The following is a 23,608-nucleotide window of genomic DNA, read 5'->3' on the forward strand; positions in this document are numbered from 1 at the left end:
CAGTATTTATTATATAAAATGCATGCAGGACACTGGACAGACCACTAGGGACAAGGGGGGTGTGTATTTATTTCATACAGTACTGTAATCTGTAAGATTACAGTATACTGTATGTGTACTGTGTTTTTACTTTTTTTAATTTGGCGCCGATCTCCGCCCCCTGTGCGTCGTAACGGCGCAGGGAATGGAGCTCGGCGGCACTCGGGCACTGTGTGAATCGGTCAAGAAGACAACTCGCTCACACAGCGGGGAGACATCGCAGGGGACAAGGTAAGTAATTCCCTGCCTGGGTACTCCGATGCGATCCTGAGTCTGTCTCGGGGTTACCGCTATTAATACTGAAATTTCACCCCGAGTCAGACTCGGGAATATCGCCAGGGAGGTTAAGGTGAAAAACCTTCTGTGCTGCACCCCCAGCCCCCCCATTTTTCTTACCTGAGCCAGATCCGACCCAGCGATGTGTACGAGCGCAGCCGCTACTGTCACTGTCTCCCTTCTCATTGGACTGATTGATAGCAGCGGGAGCCATTGGCCCCCGCTCCAGTCAATCAAAAGTTGTGATACAGGAGCAGGGGTGGGGCCAAGTCCTGCTCTATGTGTCAATGGACGAAGCAGCGGGACATAAGAGCGAACCCGCAGGGGAAGCGGCTTTCCGTGGGGGCACCCGCTGATGAGGAGGGGCCTGGAGCGCCGGCGGGGGACTCCAGAAGAAGAGGATTGGGGCTGCTCTGTGCAAAAGAATTGTAGGCATGTTTGTTATTTTAATTGGAAAAAAAAAGAGGGTTTAATACCGCTTTAATTAAATAAATTGAAATTGGAAGCTGACAACCATGTCCAGGTGCACCAGATTCTGAGTGCTCCAGTTTTAGTAAATCCCCCCAGTGTTGCCCCCCCCCCCCATTAAAAGTAATTACCTAAAGCAGTTGATTCCTCTCAACTGAAAACTGGATCAACTTCTATTGAACCCCAAATGTATTAAAAAGTTGAATGAAATTCTGGAAGCAGAGAGATGAGTTCATCTTGATGAAGCGCAATGCAACAGATTCTATAATGTCTGGGCCACATGGATATACTTTGACTCTTCTAGTTCCCTGCTGCTAATGCAAGATATGAGATCCTACAACTGCTTTGCAAGGCAATTGCTCTGTTTTGCATACGAGTCTGACCTCCGCCCTCCCACCCCAGATACGGACCTTCACATCCCGTGGCTCATTATCTTCTCTCAACTTTTCTTCCCCAGTTATTTAGTTGATCAAAAGTTACTCAAAAGGTTTGGATGGAAAAATTGACAACTCATACATGTTGTCGTACCACTGGAATTTATACCACATTTGTATTTGCAATATTGCACCGTTGATCCAATTTGCTTAATATATAAAGATTTTACAAAAAAAACGATATATGTATAATATTAGGTAGAGTTTTACACCACGGAGTCCCGCTATCAAGCCACTTTCCTAGAAAAGGGCTGCCCAACTCTCTACCTTTAAAAGTGTTACTAACCCCACAACAGTAGAATCAGTCTGTATACAGTAAAGCATGCTTGTTAAACCTCGTACACGCGATCGGATTTCCATCGGACAAATTCCTGGAATTTTGTGCGAAGGGTGTTGCCTGTGAACTTGGTATGCATACAGACGGCAGAACTTTTTCAGCTAACATACACAAAACGACGTGGTTTTTCAGCTCTTTAGCGCCACCCTTTGGGCAACTTCTACTAATGTTGTGCTATGGTTAGCATTGGTTTGGAGCATGCGTGTTTGTACTTTGGATTTTTTTCAGACAGACTTGTGTACACACACATGTTTGGATAATCCGACAAGACACATTTGTTGCTGGAAAATTTGAAAGCATGCTATAAAACATTTGTTGTCGGAAATTCTGACAACAATAGTCTGATGGAGCGTACAAACGGTTGGATTTTCCAACAAAACCCTGCCATCACACATTTGTTGTCGGAAAATCTGATCGCGTGTACGAGGCTTTATACTCACTGTGAAACCTAATGCCGCGTACACACCATCACTTTATGTGATGAAAAAAAACGACGTTTTTAAAAATGTCAATTTAAATGACCGTGTGTGGGGGGAAAACACCGTTTTATGTTTTGTGAAAAACGAAAAAAAAAAAAATTGAAACATGCTTCAATTTTTTGTGTCGTTTTTCAAAACTTCGTTTTTTGTGTCACAGAAATTGACCGTGTGTAGCAAAAAACGACGTTTAAAACGACGTTTTTAAACCCGCGCATGCCCAGAAGCTACTTATGAAGCGAGCTTCAATGGAAAAAAGTGGTGAACGTAACCTCACTTTGCTAGAGCATTGTGAAAAAACGATGGTGTGTAGGCAACGTCGTTTTTGAAAATTTGAAGTTTCAAAAACGTCATTTTTTACTTCACAGAAAATGTCGTTTTTTTCCATCACATTGTTTAAAAAGGCTGTTTGGTCTTGTCTTCCCTGATCCTTCCCTTCTTCTGCAGTCCCCAAACCATCTCCTGATAGAACAGAGCCATGGGGGCACTCTGCACATGCTCAGTTTGGTGTGTATTGCTAGGGAGTTATTTTAAATTTTTTTTGGGAGAGTTCATGTGATCAGCACTGTCCAGACAGAGGGTCAGGTGTCCTTCAGCCTCATAGGACAATCAGAGGACAACGAAAACTCCTCCTACAAGCTTTAACCAGACACTAATAGAAGTTACAAGACTGCTCTAACTGCTCATGAGAAAAGGTATTTAGCAGTTTATATTTACTAAATGATTGCATTTCCATGTTCTGTGTACTGTGGGAGACCAGATATAGTGAATGCAGGCTCCTGGGTTTAAGCACTTTAAGCAACAATATCCCACAAGTAATGCCAACACTACCCGTATAATAGAGTCCTCTCCTCCATAAAGAGGAAACATAGTCTCAGCCTGTCACTGAGGAGGGAGGAGCGTTTGTTCAGGTAACTGAATCCTAATGGAGAAGAGGTTGTTTTTTTATTGTTTTTAAAGCGCGGTTCTTGGCATAATTCTTTTTTTTTTGCAAGCTAAAATTAATCACATCAAATAGTCCCTAAAACATATTAATAGCTCCCCAATCGTTCCAGAAATCATTGCAAACACTTTCCTTATATCCTCCAGCTCATGTTGTGGCCGTATCCATCATATGTGTGGGCATGTGAAGCCCAGTTCCTTTTTCTTCCTGGTTTTCAGGGAGAGGTGCATGCTGGGCGATTTTTAGGCACAGTAATGCCCAGAGACTCTTGGGAAATTAGTGTCATCATTTCCCAGGAGGCAATGGGGTCTTAGGACAGGAAGTTGAACCACCTAGGACCAGGAACTAGGCATATTACGAAATCTGCCTAGTAACATCCAGATAGAAGTGAGTACATTTTTTTTTATAAAAATAAAATAAAATTTACATTAAAGGCAAGCTGTTAATAGAAAGTAAATTTTTAGGGTGGAACTTTGCTTTAATGATTTGCAATCAACTGTTCCCTGCAAATAATTCAACATGGTCAAAAAGTGTACTGCCGCCCCCTTAAAAAACAAAGCTAAGTTAAAGCGGAGTTCCGCCCACCCCTTTAAAAATTAAAAGTCAGCAGCTAAACGTACTGTAGCTGCTGACTTTTAACATTAGGACACTTACCAGTCCTGGAGTCCAGCGATGACGGCACGGCAGCCGATGTTTACACTGGCTGGTCGGGAGTTGCCGCTGCCATTGCATGTAAGGGAACCCAGCAGTGTAGCCTTTCAGCTTCACGGCCGGGTCCCTACTGCGCATGCGCAAAGTGCACCGCACTCTCTCAATGCCCCAGCAGAAGGAGAGGGAAGAGGAGGGGGGCTTAGCTGCTGACGTAATTTGCCGCAGCCCAGTCTCCCGAAAGTGGGGACAGGGTACCTGTAAAAAACAGGTACCTGACCTCCCCTCCTCCCGAAAAGTGGCAAATGTGGGGCGGAGGAAACAGATAAGCGAATCTCCACTCTAAATAAAACTAAGCAGAGCTATACTTTTTCCTTATTCGGTTCTAGTAGGTGTGGAAACACATTTCCTTAATTAGCAGCAAGGGCATTGTATATTTTGGCAACACTTTGGCAGGAGTGGCAGATTCCTGGTCCTGCGCTGTGCTCAGTGGTTCAAACTGCTGACCCTCTGAGGCCCCATACTCACGACCAAACATGTTTGCTGAAACTGGCCCGCGGACCAGTTTCAGCATACATGTTTGGTCGTGTGTAGTTACGAGCGTACAGAATTTCACCGTACATTTGCCCGCCGGGCCGTTTTCCAGCAGACATTTATTTCCAAACTTGTTTTAAAACCGTCCGCTCAAATCCTGTCCGAACGTACATGTTTGGTGGTGAGTACACAAAACCAACGTACAAAAACCCCGCGCATGCTCAGACTAAATGAGGCCACGGGAGCGCTCGTTCAGGTAAAACTCACGTTTCTTTGGGATATGGCACATTCGTCAATAGAAAGATTAATTCTAGCAATAGAACACTGAAGCAAAACACACAATAACCAATGCTTGATGCCGTCGTTTTATTCATTCTTCTCTTGCTATAACTAATCAGTTATTTAGCTCATGTTATTTCAACTGAGTTGTTCCATACTGAAAAGTGACATTTGTTAGCTGTGATGTAGTAAGATTTTTGCAAACTTTTATTGGCCCGACGTATCATATTTTTAGTGGTCCTCCACATTTCAAATTTTTTGCTTTTAATGTTTAATGGTTATCTTTCCCACTTTCTTTAGGTGTTTATAGTTATGTCACCATTTAGAATATTTTAATAGGAAATATTTTTGATTTAGCTTTTGTTTGTATATTTAACATGATTTTGTTGAAGGTTGTTTAAATTGTCTACCATGTTGGCACACCAAATGACCCCCCCCCCCCCCCACATGAGTTAGTGAATATTTTAGATTAATCATTTTATTTGTTTGTAATGTTTGATGCCTAAAATAATACCCACAGTATTACAAACAATAGGCAAGTTTTTCAAATCAACAAAAAGGCTTTTATTTGAGCAAATTATAAAAAGGATCAAAAACAGAATGGCAGCACTTGAACAGCTAGCAACATACATGCAAACTTGCATTTGAAACATGGTGAAGGATAAACTAGCCAACCTCAGGAAGCACACTAAATAAAATCTGAAGCAGCAGCACATAACCAAAGGAACCCAAGCTGTGGTAGTCCAAACAAGATGCCATTTGTGGGGGATCAAATGGAAGGCAGGGCATCAACGTCTCCTCTTCCTTGAAACCTTCCTTCCAGGCTGCCTTCCAGCGGGTCTTCCCTGGGCCCTTGCAGGTGGGGATGATGTGGCAGCAGGAGAATGGTGTTCAGCAAGCCGGGCCGGGTCACATAGCCCAGTGTCTGGGGTCAGCAGCTCCCTCTGCATCCACCAAAGGGCCTGGTTGATCACGCCCTTTGCCAGTTGCCTCTGCTCCTCCGTGCCTTGATTCAGGTCATGTGCCACGGAGGCACTGTAGGCCTCAGTGGGGTTGAGGGGGGCCCTCATGATGGCACTCGCCTCCCTAATCATTTGGAGGCTGGCTTCCTCCACTGCCCCCAATTTCTTCTTACGGCCTGGTGGCCTAATATAAAGGGGAGGAGCCTGGCTGGTGGTGCTTGTCCTGGGGAGCTGCTGAACGCCACTGGGCCCGGCCTCCTCCTGGCTGCCACTGACCCCTGCGGCCTGGCTGTCAGTGAGGAGAGGATCTGCCACCTCCTGGCTGGTCTCTTCTTCCTGTGTAAAAAAAAGGGACATGTTGTAATATATTTAGGAATATACTCACTCACATTTTCATGCTTGAATCTTATTTTTTGCCTTGAATTTAAACTTGAAAACAGACTCACCCTCTGACCCCTGCAGTTGTCATCCCTGACACCTATTTGTTTGCCCACGATTTTAGATTTTTACTTCCCAGCTTGTATTTTATTAACCAATATCAAGTCAAGAATCAAACAATAATTAATATTATTACATAAATAGTTATGAAACTACTATACCTCATCATCGTAGAGGCGCAGATCTGCCTCTCTGTCAGCCAGGCCCTCTTCATCTGACTCTGCAGGGCTGTGGTGATCTTGGGAAGTCCCGCTGGGAGGTAGCGTGGAGGAAAGGTTGGGATTCAGACTCGACATTGATGGCCTGCCTTCCAGTTGATCCCGCAAAAATGACATCTGGTTGTAATACCACAGCTTGGGTTCCTTTGGTGGTCTTGCTGCTGCTCCAGATCTTAGCTGTTTTTGGTGAGCTTTGTACGCTCTCCTATATGTGCCCCTGAGGTTGGCAAGTTTATCCTTCACCATGTTGGCACTGCATTCTGGCACCCATGTCCTCATGTATGCTGCTAGCTGTTCAAGTGCTGCCGCTCGTACGTCCTTATTGTGGTAATGGTCCTGCTTTGAATCCCACAGGATGGGCATTTCCCGAAATTTATCCAGCAAATGCTGGATAATGTCTTGGCTCTGCAGGAGATCCATTGTGAAATAAATTTTTTTTTTTTTTTATTCTAGATTGAAAAAATGAAAAGAAACCAAAAACACAATTAAAAAAAGCCTCAGCATTTACATTGATAGAATATGTTGTTAAAAAAGTAGTACCTATATAGAAATACAAACACAGTGTCTCTTGTTTAGAAAATGCTGGCCAGCTCTGCCCCATTGGTTGGTTTTAGCTAACATTTTTTTTTAACATGCCGCCCCTTTGGTTACATTGCAGGAAATAATATAAATCTACAACCATACACAATTATTACAAATGACAGCATTCATCAAGGCACTATTGCATGTGTAGATATCCTGCCCCTCAGCATTGATTACATGAAAGAAACTTCCTAATGACCTCTGTCCAACCAACACAGAACAATACTTGGCCTGATCTGAATACACCCTACATAATTACTAATGAGTCACAGCATTTTTGATCTCTCTATTTTGTGATGTCTACAAAAGCATTTGGGTACGAAAATCACATTCTGGTATCCAAGAGACATAATAGCTTAATAAAACTGTGCAACCAACAGACCAAACCCCCATCCCATTGCTCTACATTTTAGAGCCCGCTGCTGATCCCATGTTTAAATTTCTTACCTGCCTCTCTCACAATCCTCGTTTCTTCCGCTCGCTGAATTAACACGTAACCTACGTAATCACGTCAAGCGCCTTTTATACACTCCGCGTATGTATGAAACGCCGCCCTCGTCACCTTTGCCATGCCCCTAATCAATTGAAAAAGTAAATGTGGCGTTAACTGTGTAGGTTCTGGAATCGCGCGAATATTCTCCGCGTAACCTACGTCAATACGTTGTTGGCATTCGCGACACTCCGCATATGCAATAATCCCCGCCCTCATCTCCGCCCCTGACGGGACATTTCCTCGTTTCCACGCCCCTAATCTCTGTGGGAAGGAAAGATGGCGATGTCACACGAGCGGGCACGGAGCTCTCATGGCGCAAGTGAAGGGACAGAGGCTGGACCGTCCCGATCCAGGCCTAAAAGATATAAAGCCACTAATATGGCGTTCGAAGAAATGGTGGAGTTGGTTTACATCATGAGGAGGAAGGATTATGATGGTGAATGTGGGCCCTACAAAACACCGAACCGTAGGAAGTCACACATAATGGACAAGGTGGCAAGGAGAATGAGGAGAATGTTTGGTGTCACCAGGTCAAAGGAGCAACTACGGAAGCGTTGGTCCGATTTAAAATTGAGGGAGCCACATCACATGAAGAAGATCCTCAAAATTCTGCGTAAAAGTAAGTCCATATTATTTAAGGGGGGGGGGAATGTCTGCAATAATGTGTTGACATGTATTTTTTCACATCTGCCTCCTTGGCCTGCTTTTACTTTTGAACATGTGTAGATACTGTATTGTGTTTATGTCAAATAACAACCTTAAACAAATTTGGTTAAATAGTAAACACGCGTAATATGACATTGTTTCGCAAAAATGTGACGTTACTCCAGGAACAACACACCTGGACATGGCTGACTGGCCCCAAACTTGGTTTTCCAACATTGTTGACTAGCAAAATCACAGAAATTAAATTGAGTGAATGTGACAGGCAAACAAGATTCATTCTCCAAAATGCAAATAAAGCTGATGTTTTAACATCTTGAAATGCAAAGCACCTGTGTCTCAAAAATCAAAGTATATTTATTTGGAGGGTCGACGAGAATTAATGTTTTGGGGGGACATCCATGTGTGTCACTTCTTTGCAAAAAAGGGGCAGGATCTGAGCTTGGCCTAGAACTACGCCAAAAATGGAGGATTGCTGAAAGAAAAAACAACCAAAAATCATCATAAATGTATCGTCTATGCAATGTGTGCGATTTATGATATCCAATATCTGTGTGCTGATGAGTATCCCTTTTGTTTTTTATTATTTCTTATAGGGGAAAGAAGACGCCAGCAATTGGAGGAGGCAGAGAGGGCCAGACACCCGGAAAATCAAACACCTCCACATGTTGAGCAGGAGGAGGCTGGGGAAGGAAGAGAGGAGGATGTGGAAGGAGAAGAGGATGTGGAAGGAGAAGAGGATGTGGAAGGAGAAGAGGATGTGGAAGGAGAAGAGGAAGGAAGAAAGGAGGAAGGAAGAGAGGAGGAAGAAGTTATTTTGGACTTAGAATTTATATCAGATGAAGGGCAAGTGGCGGAAGAACAATTTGGCGAATTGCAAGAAGGTGGATTGATGGATGAAGGAGGAGTCGAAGATGATGGGGAGGTGGTGGAAGAAGGAGGAGTGATAGAAGATGATGGGGAGGTGGTGGAAGAAGGAGGAGTGATAGAAGATGAAGAAATTGGGGATGTGGAAATTATCAGGCCATCAGGTCAGTGTCACCCCTATATTAATAGGGCCAAACATATGCAGATAGGCTGGAAATTATTTACATATTTTGAATGCCAATTTGTTTCTTTTTAGGGGATCAAGATGGAGTAGCACATTTTTCACGTGCAAGTGCTTCTATCATTGTACAGCAACTAATGGAGTGCAGCACGGAAATGGACATTATGCAGGAAAGGATGCTAGTCATGGAGCAGAATGTGCGAAATGTCATTTCTGAGTGTAGCACGGAAATGGAGAACATGCGACAAAGGATGCTAGTCATCAACCAAAATTACAAAAATATCATGGACATGATGGGCCGTGTCAAAGACTGAACCACAGAAGCCCATCCCCCGCCCATCCCCCGCCCACAAAACCCTTTTTAATTTTTGTACTTTATAATACGCCAAAATTTCTAAATGCACACACAGTGTGCCAATATGTGCTATCTGCCATCACAGACTATCTATTGTCTGTGCTTTGTGGGTACAAACCCCTCCTCGATCCTCAACTAGTTGAGAGGAAGGGTTTGCTCCCACAAAACACAGACATTGATCACCCATGATGTCAGATAGCACATGTGGCCATTTGTCTGTTTAACCAATGACATTTGGCGAGTTTTCACTGAATGTGTGCATTTAGAAATTTTGGCGTGTTCCAGTGTGAAAGCACACCATCCATATGACTGACTGCTGTTCTTTTTTTAAATTTTTGTTTGGTGTTGATCTTTTTTGGTTTGTAAATGTTTCCAGTTTCAGATCACAAAACGAACAATAAATCTCACCTAAAGAAAGAAGTTAACTAATTTTAGAAAAAAACAAAAAAATTTTTGTGTTGTGTTAAAATCTTGTTTAAAAAATTAGACACAAACAAATGACAAGCCCAAAAATTCTTGCGTATAGTTTCAGTGAAATTATTGTTACATTGTGTTTCGATCATTATTATTGATAATCACTGTCAATAAAGACCAATAAATAAATAATTAAAAGCCAATATTTTGTCTCCAGAATTTGCAGGAAATGTGTTCTGCCTAAAAATACACATTTCTTGTTAAAAAATGACTAAAATAAAAAAAATAAATGAGACATCAAAAGCAGAAAAAAGAGTGGCTTCTTATTTATAGACTGAATACCCAGTTTGTAGATGAGTGAATAATGTGCAAATGTGGTTAGTTAATACATCTGAGTAAGTAAATGTGGCACTAGAAGTGCACTATTTTTGGAGATAACCTGGAAGACAGAAAAATAGAGAAAAAGCAGTAATGACAAACAACTGTATAAAGTCCAATGGTCAAATTATTTATTAGTTGTGAGAATATTCCTTTCTTTTGGGGGCCGAATTAGAAAGAAATATGATCTGGCATAGCAATGGCCCCCCGACCCATGAAGTACTCAACATATTTGTCGCGTACCTCACGAGCAGATTGGGGGGCCAAGCCAGCGCGACCAGTGTCCAGGCCAGGAATGTTCTCTGAGGGTAGTCCTGCCTCAGAGCCCATGGGGGCTAGGTACGTCTGGGAGTGCCTGCGTAGAAAATTGTGCAAAATGCAGCAGGCAAATATAACGGTGTTCAATTTATATTCCGCCAAATGTATCGATGTCAGGAACAGGCGGAACCGGTTGCTGAGGATCCCAAAGGCATTCTCGACTACCCTCCGAGCCCTGGACAACCGAAAATTAAACACACTCCTCTCTGAGGTGAGGGTCCTCTGGGGAAAAGGCCGCATTAGGTGAGGTCCAAGGCCAAAAGCCTCGTCCGCTAGGAACACAAACGGAAGTCCTTCCACATTATCTTCATCTGGTGGCAATGCCAGACCACCAGTTTGGAGACGATCATAGAAATCAGTCCGTGCGAACACTCCCCCATCTGACATCCGGCCGTTCTTCCCCACGTCCACATAGAGAAACTCATACTGTGCCGACACCACCGCCATCAACACTATACTATGATAACCCTTGTAATTATAATAGTAGGACCCCGAGTGGGGTGGGGGCACAATGCGGACGTGTTTCCCATCTATTGCTCCACCGCAGTTAGGAAAATCCCACCGCTCGGCAAATTGGGAAGCCACAGACTGCCATTCCTGTGGTGTGGAGGGTAGCTGTGGGGACAAACAAAAAAAGAGATTTAGTACTTTGGCACATAAACATTGCAAACATAATCCTACAAGCATCCTTGTGCAACTTTACAATTTTTAAATAGCATTTGCAAATTTTGAAGGGAGAATTTCGTGGCACAAATATATAGGGCCACTTAATTAATAACAGACTCCACAGCCCTCTGATGGGGACAAAAACACTTTGAAGGGGGGGTGGGGGGTGTTTAAACTGTTTTTAGAAAACCAAAAAAATTAAAATAAAGTGGCATGGTGGGGGTTGGCCCGAAGATAGCATGCTGGACAGGTTAATATTGGGTAAGATCAAAATATGCAGGTAGGCCAAAATAAAAAGAACATGTAAAAGCTGATATCAACATGCATAGTGAGAAAAGGGAACGTTAGTTAAACACACAGCATATCTGGGAAATAAAATAAAAAGTTAGTTTGCCACATTATTAAAGACACATTGTGAGGTTAAAATGAGGAAACTTACCTTCATATACTCCTCGTGCATAACTTTAATGATGGCAGCACACGTGTCCGGTATGATGACCCCAAGCGCCTGCGGAGAGATGCCTGTCGAGAACTTGAGGTCCTGCAGGCTCCTCCCAGTCGCCAGGTACCGCAACGTGGCAATAAGCCTCTGCTCGGCCGTGATGGCTTGGCGCATCACAGTGTCCTGCCTCGTGATATAGGGGGACAGAAGATCCAGCAGACTGTTGAATACGGGGTCCGTCATGCGGAGAAAATTCCTATAGTCATTAGGATTATTCTCCTGGATTTCCCTAAGCAGAGGCATATGTGAGAACTGGTCACGCTGGCGCAACCAATTCTTGGTCCAGAAACGCCTCCGCCCCCTGTTTCTGGCCAAAGTACTGGAATAATGAACATATCCAGCAGCCATCCCATAAACAGCACCAACTCGCGAAAATTGACGCTGCTGCTCCATCATGGCTTCAAACCGGCCGGCTGGTCAGTCAAGAACACACTCCAACAGAAAGCACAATCAAATCCAGCGGTACCTGCAAAGAACGCACGACACACAGATACGAACGCACAGTACGAATCTGCTAAGCAGAACGAACTGCACGCCTGTACCCGAATGCCAACTACGTACCCACAAGCACACGCACTGAACGAGAAAATACTACCTGCTAAAGCCTGGAGACCGAGAAGCGCGAATCAGCTCTAACCAAACCTTCACTAACACGAGCAAAGCCGTAACTAGCAAAAGCGGAACAGAGGGCGTCGCCATTGACTTTGGCCTTTCCCTTTATAGTGACGTCAAACGTGGATTACGTGCACGCGTTCAGGTCCGCAGGGAAATATCGTCCGCTGGTGTGTACAAGCCAGCGGGCCAAATGAAAAAACAGCCTTGTACGCCGGAAACAGCCCGTCGGACATTTCGAACGGACATGTTTGCTCGTGAGTACTCGGCCTGAGTCACTACTGTGTACTATAGTGAAGTAAGGGCGTGTGTGAAAAAACACTGATTATCTGTAAAACTTTAACCAACTCCCTATTTGGTTCTGCCAGTATAACACGGATAATCCAGAACTGCACTGGGCAGCCCTACAGCTTATTAAGTGAAAAACAAAGAGGAGCTGCAGTACCTGTTGGGTGAGAAAGGGATTGCCAGAGGGCATGATAGTTTCCTGTGTGTTCAGTACCTTACAGAGTTTGCTTTCATTTTGAGTCTGATATTAATTCTATATATTGCATTTATTTTGTGGCCCGGTCGTTTCATACCTAATACACAAGGTATGATTTGTTCAGGTTAGCAAGTGTTATCAGATGGGGTAAGAATGATTTACTGTTAATAGTTTCTTTACATTTCAGTCACGTTATCGGGTTCACGGTTTGATGGATTCTTTATCCAAGCGAGGGATGCCAGTCATTTGGAAGGCAGTGCAGTAGGTTCCTTCTCCTTAATTGATGATATGATCTCCCAGCTTCTTACTTGTGGCAGCGTACAGGTAAGGTTCTAAAGATTTTTAGGTTTGTGTGTACTTGTATTAAGTTGGTGTAAAAAGCTGGCGTAATAAACAGAATACAGATTGCAACACAGATTTGGTAGAAAACATATTGGGGGTTATTTACTAAAGGCAAATCCACTTTGCACTACAAGTGTGAAGCGCGCTTGGAAGTGCAGGCTCTGTAGATCCGTGGGGGATATGCAAGGAAAATAAAAAAAACAGCATTTTAACTTGCACATTTTCAGATAATAAAATCAGCAGAGCTTCCCCTCATTTCAGATCTGCCCCTCAGATTTACAGCGACTGCACTTCTAAGTGCACTTTTAGTGCAATTTCAAGTGCACTTGTAGTGTAAAGTGTATATGCCTTTAGTAAATAACCCCCATTGTTTCATACATACATTGTTGTTTACAACACTTGCTTTCCTGTTGGTCAAATGGTATACTTTTTCAGTTTTCAAAGCTTTAAAGTGATATTAAAGCTAGTGGTGCACCGAAGTGAAAATTACAGTACCCAAAATTCAGGATGCACTTGACTTTCAACCAAAATTTACGTTTAAAAAAAAAAAATACTGTGTATATATATTTTTTTATAAAAAATTGTATTACATTGTTACATAGTTAAGACACAAGTCCATCTAGTTCAATCAATAAGAGGAGAAAAAAATTAAAATAAATCATACAATCCCATATACACAATTGAATACCCACAGTTGATCGAGAGGCAGGCAAAAAAAAACAGCAAAGTGAAAAAAAATCCTCCCCCCCCCCCTCCCTCCCCCAAGAGACAATCTTCTTCTTCTTCTTCTTCTTCTTCTTCTTCTTCTTCTTCTTCTTCTTCTTCTTCTTCTTCTTCTTCTTCTTCTTCTTCTTCTTCTTCTTCTTCTTCTTCTTCTTCTTCTTCTTCTTCTTCTTCTTCTTCTTCTTCTTCTTCTTCTTCTTCTTCTTCTTCTTCTTCTTCTTCTTCTTCTTCTTCTTCTTCTTCTTCTTCTTCTTCTTCTTCTTCTTCTTCTTCTTCTTCTTCTTCTTCTTCTTCTTCTTCTTCTTCTTCTTCTTCTTCTTCTTCTTCTTCTTCTTCTTCTTCTTCTTCTTCTTCTTCTTCTTCTTCTTCTTCTTCTTCTTCTTCTTCTTCTTCTTCTTCTTCTTCTTCTTCTTCTTCTTCTTCTTCTTCTTCTTCTTCTTCTTCTTCTTCTTCTTCTTCTTCTTCTTCTTCTTCTTCTTCTTCTTCTTCTTCTTCTTCTTCTTCTTCTTCTTCTTCTTCTTCTTCTTCTTCTTCTTCTTCTTCTTCTTCTTCTTCTTCTTCTTCTTCTTCTTCTTCTTCTTCTTCTTCTTCTTCTTCTTCTTCTTCTTCTTCTTCTTCTTCTTCTTCTTCTTCTTCTTCTTCTTCTTCTTCTTCTTCTTCTTCTTCTTCTTCTTCTTCTTCTTCTTCTTCTTCTTCTTCTTCTTCTTCTTCTTCTTCTTCTTCTTCTTCTTCTTCTTCTTCTTCTTCTTCTTCTTCTTCTTCTTCTTCTTCTTCTTCTTCTTCTTCTTCTTCTTCTTCTTCTTCTTCTTCTTCTTCTTCTTCTTCTTCTTCTTCTTCTTCTTCTTCTTCTTCTTCTTCTTCTTCTTCTTCTTCTTCTTCTTCTTCTTCTTCTTCTTCTTCTTCTTCTTCTTCTTCTTCTTCTTCTTCTTCTTCTTCTTCTTCTTTTTCTTTTTCTTTTTCTTTTTCTTTTTCTTCTTCCAAACCAACCCCCTATCTACTACATAATGTGGACAGTGAGGTGTTGCTTAAGCGATTGGGAGTTTTTGGCTAGGCGCTGGTAACCGTGCTGGGAGCGCTTTGCGCACACTCTCGGTACAGCTTTTTGCTCAGCAATTCATGCAAATATGCAGGACCCTCGGCACCGAGAGGCTGCATATTTGCGTGCGGCCAGCGCCAAGGGGTTAAAGTAAATTGAAAAAAAAAAAAAACTTGCTGGCCAGATCACCAGGGAAAAAGCATAAAAAAATAAAATGAATGCAGCCACCGTATCTAAGAAGTGTTTAGGTGCAATATAATGTTTGTTTTTTTGGTTTAATATCACTGTTAGTTGTATTCCTTGGTTTTTCTTTTTGGATTTGAAACTATTACACAAGTCTTTGCCTTCCTAGTGTTTCATGTATTTTTTGCATATTCTAGGGCCCTGGTGCCCAATCTGTGACCCTTTGGCAGCTTTTGTGTAGCCCTCAGGACTACCTAAGGTAATTGTGAAGATATGTAGGGGTTGATTTACTAAAGGCAAAAAGACTGTGCATTTTACAAAGTTGCTCCAGAGTTTAGTAAATGAGCAGAAGCTCTGCTGACTTCTGACTGCAAGCAAAAATGCTGTTTTTTTTAAATTATCCTTGCATATGATTTGCAAAGTGAAGCCTAACCTCATTTACTAAGCTCTGGAGCAACTGCACTTGCAGAGGGCAATTGCTCTTTGCAAAGTCCAGAGTCTATTTGCCTTTAGTAAATCAACCCCTTAGTGTTCCCTATCTTAGTCCTCTATAAATGTGACCTACAATTACTGTCAATCAACAAGAAGAAGCAATGCTCAGGTTTCCTGCCAGGAGTGTGGTGGTCTCCACCTTTGTCTTAGGCTGCATTCAAACTAAAACGCAGCGTATTTTGCCGCGACAAATTGCGGCGTATTGTACCGCGATTTGCCGCGACAAAACGGGTCGTTTTAACCTTTTTTTTTTTTACAACACATTGTTGTCTATGCCGAACGCCGAAAGATGCCTGAAAAAAAAGGTCCGGGACTTGTTTTGAGCTTCAGGCATACGGCGTTTCGGCGTTTGGCGTGGAGATGTGAACCATCTCCATAGACAACAATGTAAAATCACCCCTCCAGCGGCACGAGCGTCGGGCGTAAATACGCCAAGGTGTGAATGGAGCCTAAGGCATGGGTAGGCAACCTGTGGCGCTCCAACTGTTGTGGAACTACATTTCCCACGAGGCATTGCAAGGTTGGCAGTTACAATTACTATTGCATGGGAGGCATGATGGGGTTGGCAGTTTGACAGTTACAATTACTCCCAGAGGCATGATGAGACTTTTAGTTCTGCAACAGCTGGAGTGGCACTGGTTGCCTACCCCTGGTCTAAGGCATGTAGCGTGACAGGGAGATGTCTTCTCTGACACTCTGCAGCTGGGTAGTGCACAGCAGACAGAACTTCCTTCAATGTTGTTGCGGTCTATTGGTGGTTTAGGAGATAGATGAGGTGTACATACGGAGATCCTACTTTCACCCGGCCAGCCTTTTCCCATAAAGTGAGTGCCACAGCCTGGTCAACGATTGGGAGCTGAGGCTCCAAAGCAGCCTGCGGCCTGAAGGAGATTTTGGTTTGGTGAGGAGTGTCTGGCGAAGCGGCTGCGGAATAAATACCGTATTTATCGGCGTATACCGCGCACTTTGTTCCCCTTAAAATAAGGGGAAAATCGTGGGTGCGCGATATACGCCGATACCCGCTTCCCGAACTCAGTTTGAATGCCTGCGCCGACATATACCGAGTGCAGTACACTCGGCTACATTCGGCCAGGCTCGGATTCGCTCGTGCTCGCGTATAAACGTCACAGAGCATGAGCACGAGCGAAGCCGAGCCTGGCCGAATGTAGCCAAGTGTACTGCACTTGGTATATGTCGGCGCAGGCATTCAAACTGAGCGCGGGAAGCGGTGATTCGACGGGGAGACAGCGCGGGAGAAGCCGGGAGGACACCACCGAAGCCGACGAGGCCGCCGATGGACGCCACGCAAGACACCAAAACTGTAAGTACTAAAATGTTTTTTTTACAGGAATTGCGGGTCCACATTAGGGGTGCGCGCTATGCGCCGGAGCACGCAATACCCCGATAAATACGGTACATTTTTGATAACTGATGAGCTCCAACTTGTTTTAGGAGTACTTTCTCTGTTTTGTGGTAAGAGAATATGTTCCTTGAACTAGCTGTGGAAAATAATTAGTGTTATGTTGGCATTACTGTGGAAAGTAAATATTTGCTGAAAAAATGTCATTGGTGCATTTGCGTATGTGTGTGTGTATGAGAGCTGTCAACAGGTAGAGTCAGCAATTGGTAAACTGTAACCTCTGCATACCTTGTTTTCTTCCTTTTAGGATTCTGCAGTCAGTCAGACAAACAAGAGGAGGAAGACTATGGTGGAAGTGTATTGGATTGCCCCCAGCAATGCTCCACAGCATGTCCAATTCCTGTATGTGAACATTTTGCTTTAAATCTATATTGCGTATTGGTACAGTGTTAAACATCAGGAGTTACAGATGTTCACACAAGCACACACAATGGAGTAGATTTACTAAAAGTGGTGCACACAGAATGTGGTGCAGTTATGCATAGTAGCCAATCAGCTTCTAACTTGAGCTTGTTCAATTAAAGTGGATGTAAACCCACTCTCATCCTTTCTAAACTACTGCCATAGTGCTGATCTATAAGGATATACAGGTCATTCTCTAAAAATTAGCATATTGTTATAAAGTTCATTATTTTCTGTAATGTACTGATAAACATTAGACTTTCATATATTTTAGATTCATTACACACAACTGAAGTAGTTCAAGCCTTTTATTGTTTTAATATTGATGATTTTGGCATACAGCTCATGAAAACCCAAAATTCCTATCTCAAAAAATTTGCATATCATGAAAAGGTTCTCTAAACGAGCTCTTAAACTAATCGTCTGAATCAACTAATTAACTCTAAACACCTGCAAAAGATTCCTGAGGCTTTTAAAAACTCCCAGCCTGGTTCATTACTCCAAACCGCAATCATGGGTAAGACTGCCGACCTGACTGCTGTCCAGAAGGCCATCATTGACACCCTCAAGCAAGAGGGTAAGACACAGAAAGAAATTTCTGAACGAATAGGCTGTTCCCAGAGTGCTGTATCAAGGCACCTCAGTGGGAAGTCTGTGGGAAGGAAAAAGTGTGTCAGAAAACGCTGCACAACGAGAAGAGGTGACCGGACCCTGAGGAAGATTGTGGAGAAGGACCGATTCCAGACCTTGGGGGACCTGCGGAAGCAGTGGACTGAGTCTGGAGTAGAAACATCCAGAGCCACCGTGTACAGGCGTGTGCAGGAAATGGGCTACAGGTGCCGCATTCCCCAGGTCAAGCCACTTTTGAACCAGAAACAGCGGCAGAAGCGCCTGACCTGGGCTACAGAGAAGCAACACTGGACTGTTGCTCAGTGGTCCAAAGTACTTTTTTCGGATGAAAGAAAATTTTGCATGTCATTCGGTAATCAAGGTGCCAGAGTCTGGAGGAAGACTGGGGAGAGGGAAATGCCAAAATGCTTGAAGTCCAGTGTCAAGTACCCACATGTCAGCTGCTGGTGTTGGTCCACTGTGTTTTATCAAGGGCAGGGTGAATGCAGCTAGCTATCAGGAGATTTTGGAGCACTTCATGCTTCTATCTGCTGAAAAGCTTTATGGAGATGAAGATTTAATTTTTCAGCACGACCTGGCACCTGCTCACAGTGCCAAAACCACTGGTAAATGGTTTACTGACCATGGTATTACTGTGCTCAATTGGCCTGCCAACTCTCCTGACCTGAACCCCATAGAGATTCTGTGGGATATTGGGAAGAGAAAGTTGAGAGACGCAAGACCCAACACTCTGGATGAGCTTAAGGCCGCTACCGAAGCATCCTGAGCCTCCATAACACCTCAGCAGTGCCACAGGCTGATTGCCTGCATGCCACGCCGCATTGAAGCAGTCATTTCTGCAAAAGGATTCCCGACCAAGTATTGAGTGCATAACTGAACATAATTATTTGAAGGTTGACTTTTTTTTTTTATTATAAACACTTTTCTTTTATTGGTCGGATGAAATATGCTAATTTATTGAGATAGGAATTTGGGGTTTTCATGAGCTGTATGCCAAAATCATCAATATTAAAACAATAAAAAGGCTTGAACTACTTCAGTTGTGTGTAATGAATCTAAAATATATGAAAGTCTAATGTTTATCAGTACATTACAGAAAATAATGAACTTCATCACAATATGCTAATTTTTTGAGAATGACCTGTACAGTACATGCCTCCTGCATGTATCCTTAACTGTCAAATGTCTCCCCTCTGTCTGTTATAAGAACTGAAAAACTGCAGATTCTGTGGGTGGATCTGTTGTCTGGAGCTCTGGGGGTGGAGTCGTGATGTCAGTAGACTCCCCGCCCTCCTCTACACCCCCCTTGTCAACATGCATTTTTTCCTGTGTATTCTTTACACTAAATTCTGCTATGATCATTAACATCCAGTCAAAATCCAGAAAAGTAACCACTTGACTTCAGAAAAGGAGTGGGGGGTGGGAATTAAAAAAATAATGCCTGTCCTGTCTCCAGGCTAGTGCATGAGATATGTAAATAACCTGTCACTCACAGCAAGGGGGCGGAACGAACTAAGGGTTTTCTCTGTAAATCCATTTTATTTCACTGAACAATAAAAGAGGACTGCTCAGAGCTGGATTAACTCTGTGTGGCAAGACTGGGCACAGATGATAGGAAATCTTATGCTGTACATTGTGACATCAAAATTTTTTTTAAAAAATTTGGGTTTACATCCACTTTAAGGTTTGAAAGTAAAACATGGAAGCTGATTGGTTCCTATTCACAACTGCACCACAGCGTTTGATACAGTTCCTCACACACGACAAATTTGTAAGATAAAGTCTGCAGGATTGGAAATATCAGTTTTTAAATGGATAGAAAACTGGCTAAAAGACTGTATTCGGAGAGTAGTGGTTAATGATTCTTACTCTGAATGGTCTAAGGTTATCAGTGGTGTCCACCAAGGTTCAACGACCCTTACTTTTTAATATATTCATAAATGATATTGGGTCTGGGATTAAAAGTACCATTTCAGTCTTTGCAGATGACACCAAGCTATGCTGTGGAATAACGTCCTTACAGGATGTCTCCAATTTATAAGCCAACCTCAATGCATTGGTGGCTAAGAATATGCATGCATCATATATACTAGGGGGAGTACAACTGGGGGAATCAATGGTGGAGAAGAATCTGGGGGTTATGGTGGATTCTAAACTCAATAATGGCATGCAATGCCAAGCTGTGGTTTCCAAAGCTAGTAAAGTCCTTTTTTGTATTAGGAGAGGTATGGACTCCTGAGAGAGGGATAGATCATTTTGCCCCCCTATACAAATCATTAGTAAGGCCTCGTACACACGACCGAGGAACTCAAAGGGCGAACACATCGTTTTGCTCGTCGAGTTCCTTGTTAGGCTGTTGAGGAACTCGACAAGCCAATTTTCTCTATTCCCGTCAAGGAAATAGAGAACATGCTCTCTTTTTGGCTCGTCGAGTTTCTCGACAGTTTCCTCGACGAAAATGTACACATGACCAGTTTTCTCTGCAAAAAAATATCTCCCAGGAAGTTTCTTGCTGGTTTTTGCCGAGAAACTCGGTCGTGTGTACGAGGCCTAAGACCTCATCTGGAATATGCAGTTCAGTTTTGAGCACCAGTTCTCAAAGGATATCGGGGGAACTAAACAGATAAGAGGCATGGAGGAGCTCAACTATGAGGAAAGATTAGAGGAACTGAATTTATTCTCTCTTGAGGCCTCGTACACACGGCCGAGGAACTCGACGTGCCAAACACATCGAGTTCCTCGGCCAGTTCAGCCCTGAAGCCGCCGAGGAGCTCGGCGGGACGAGAGCTCCCATAGAACAACGAGGAAATAGAGAACATGTTCTCTATTTCCTCGCCGAGGTCCTCGTCGGCTTCCTCGGCCGAAAGTGTACACACGGAGTACAGAATTCAGCCAGAAACTCGGTCGGAAGCTGAATTCTGCCGAGGAAACTGGTCGTGTGTACGGGGCCTTAGAAGAGAAAATTAAGGCCCTTTCACACTACCGCGACTTCAAAGTCACGTGATTCTGCCATGATTTCAGGGAAGGCCTGTGTAAGTGGCATCAAAATCACACCAAAGTAGTGCAGGGAGTGCTTTGAAGTCGGAACGACTTGAAGTCTTACTAATATGAATGGTTGTCATTGGAAATCATGGGAAACTACTTCTCATGCTACTTTTCCATCACAAATCGTGGGACAAGTTGTATTAGTCTGAAAGGGGCCTGAGGGGGGATACGATCAACCTGTACAAATACATAAGTGGTCCATATAGTGAACGTGGTGTTGAGTTATTCACTTTAAGGTCAATACAGAGGACAAGGGGGCACTCTTTACATCTAGAGGAAAAGATCTTTCATCTCCAAATATGGAAAGATTTCTTCACAGTAAGAGCTGTGAAAATGTGGAATAGACAACCTCAAGAGCTGGTTCTGGTCAGCTCAGTAGCTTGCTTTAAAAAAGGCATGGATACTTTCCCAAATGTAGAGAATATAACTGGATATTAACATTTATAGGTAAAGTTGATCCAAGGAATATCCAATTTCCTCTCGGGGGAACAGGAAGGAATTTTTTCCCCTGCCGGAGCAATTTGGATCATGCTTTGCTGTTTTTTTGCCTTTCTCTGGATCAACTGTGGGTATAGGATTGTGTATATGGTATTGTATCATTTTATTTTTTTATATATATTTATTTCCCCCCTTTTTTATTGGTTGAACTAGATGAACTTGTGTCTTTTTTCAACCTGACTAACTATGTAACCAGATTCTGTGTTCACCAGTTTTAGTAACCCTTCTCCAATATCATTGTGCTTTTTAGCAATCACAGACCTGCAATAACAGTGTATTGGTATTACAGAATGGATTTGCACATGCAGATAATTTTTTAGCATTGTGTATCATAATGTAACATTAAAAATGTGGGGGGAGTTCCAGCTCACAAAGATTGACTGTAATACTTAACTTTATGTAAGAACTGGAAAGTCCATCTATGTGGTATCTTTATACTTAGAAAACTTTATGGATGATCCTTAGATGTAATGCAATTCATTAAATGTACAAGGTGGTTTCCTAAAGTTGTGAGACTAGTTTTGTAACACACCAACAGATGGCAACAGGGCTGCAAACCCAGTCACAGGAAGCACCGGCCTTCATAAGTCAGTGTGCCAAAAGGCCTCGCCCTGTGTACATCGGGAGCTGTGCAACTGGTGCTGTTCTGATCACGTGCATTTCCACGTCTGCTATTTTATCATGGACAGCAAGTTAGGAACAAACGTTGTTTCTCGCTGGAAGCAACATGATCTCACTTCCGCACGCACCCTACTCACGAGATTTGGCTTCTGCTGACTTTACCCTCTTCCCGGAGATATGAAGATCCAGCTCAAAGGTGGCCATTTGACACCATTGCAGAGGTCCAGCACGAATTGCAGAAGGAGCTTGACCCGCTTCAAAAAGAAGACTACGTATTGCTGTGCAAAGGGAATATTTTGAAGGTGATGGTGTGTAAACGTAGGTAAATAAAGTACTTTCTTGTGAACAGAGCTAGTCTCTAAACTTTTTGACACCACCATGTATCGTTAGAAGCTATATGCATTTTCCATTTGTCATTCTGTCCCCTTTTTCTTCCTAATTTAAATCTATGTATGGAAAAAGTGTATGTTTCCAATATCCTACCACATTAAAGCCCCATATTCCCCCATTCCTTTAAAAAAAAAGTTTAGAGAGCCGCTGTTGGCCAAAATGTATTTGGTTCAAAACTGAAAATGTTAGACTCCTATATTTGGGGGTGGTTAAAGAGTTTCTAGAATAAAAACCTTTTTTACTGTTAGTTTTGGATACAGTAGTAAGGGTTCAATTCCCTTGTAAGGTTTTTATTGCCACTGGGGAGATTCACTCCATTTGACCTTGCCAAAATTGTCACCTGCACTGAAAGTAAGGGAAAATCCAGAGTAAAAATTTTCACAAGAACAGAATAGAGGACAAAAATCTTTTGATGAGTAGATTTATTCCAGAGAGCATTTCCCTCACTTTAAAGGTGTGTGTGTATATATATATATATATATATATATATATATATATATATATATATATATATATACATACATTTTTTCAAGGACAGTGTTGCCGTTTGACAGCTGTTTGCTAGACTAAAATACAATTGTCTACAAGTCTTTACTATATTTTAGGATGGAAGGTGAATATTTTTTATGTATTGCACATACTGAACCAATGATTTGTTTTTTTTCTGCTTTTTAGAGTCACCGTTGTTGAAAAATACTCCATTTACTGGGTGAAAATTCCAGGACCAATTGTTTCTCAAACTACTCCTCCACCTGTCATACAGATTTCAACTACTACTGCATTACCAATACCAACCAAGTCGGCTCTAACACAGCGGGTACAACATGATGTCTTGTATAACTTATTAACTGGCTCAAGCTGCATTTGAATAATATATATATAAGTAGTAGTCTTGTTCAACATTAGCAATTCATTTAAAGTGGTTGTACAGGTAAAGGGTTTTTACCTTAATGCATTCTCTGTATTAAAGTGTTTGTAACCTTAGAAGCCCCTTTCACTGGCAGCCCTACTGGCAGCCCTACTCCATTTATCTAGCGATGACACACTGTATAGGTAACTCCCGGCCGTTCTACACCTTTGATCCAGGACTACAGTGGGAGATGTAGGTCATGTGGCCACTCAGCCCCACTCACTGTAGCCCTGGATCGGAGCAGGAGTCACGTGACCTGCCTGACAGGGTTGCCAACTTTCAGTAAATGTACGAATAGTTTGTAAAATCTGTACTTTTTGCAACTGTCCTTGAATGTCCATTACGGACA

At 42.5% G+C, this 23,608-nt stretch overlaps 1 protein-coding gene across 1 annotated transcript in view; it reads left to right on the plus strand.

Annotated features, from left to right (window-relative positions):
- FRRS1 (ferric chelate reductase 1) overlaps positions 1–23,608 on the plus strand; it is a 71,245-nt gene that overhangs the window by 6,230 nt on the left and 41,407 nt on the right. The window contains exons 3-5 of the mRNA XM_040359962.1: positions 12,755–12,891; positions 17,011–17,105; positions 23,025–23,166. Of these exons, the coding sequence (XP_040215896.1) occupies positions 12,755–12,891; positions 17,011–17,105; positions 23,025–23,166 (374 nt within the window). The remainder of the gene's footprint in view (positions 1–12,754; positions 12,892–17,010; positions 17,106–23,024; positions 23,167–23,608) is intronic.

Source organism: Rana temporaria, chromosome 7, assembly GCF_905171775.1.
Source record: "Rana temporaria chromosome 7, aRanTem1.1, whole genome shotgun sequence".
Lineage (NCBI taxonomy): Eukaryota > Metazoa > Chordata > Amphibia > Anura > Ranidae > Rana > Rana temporaria.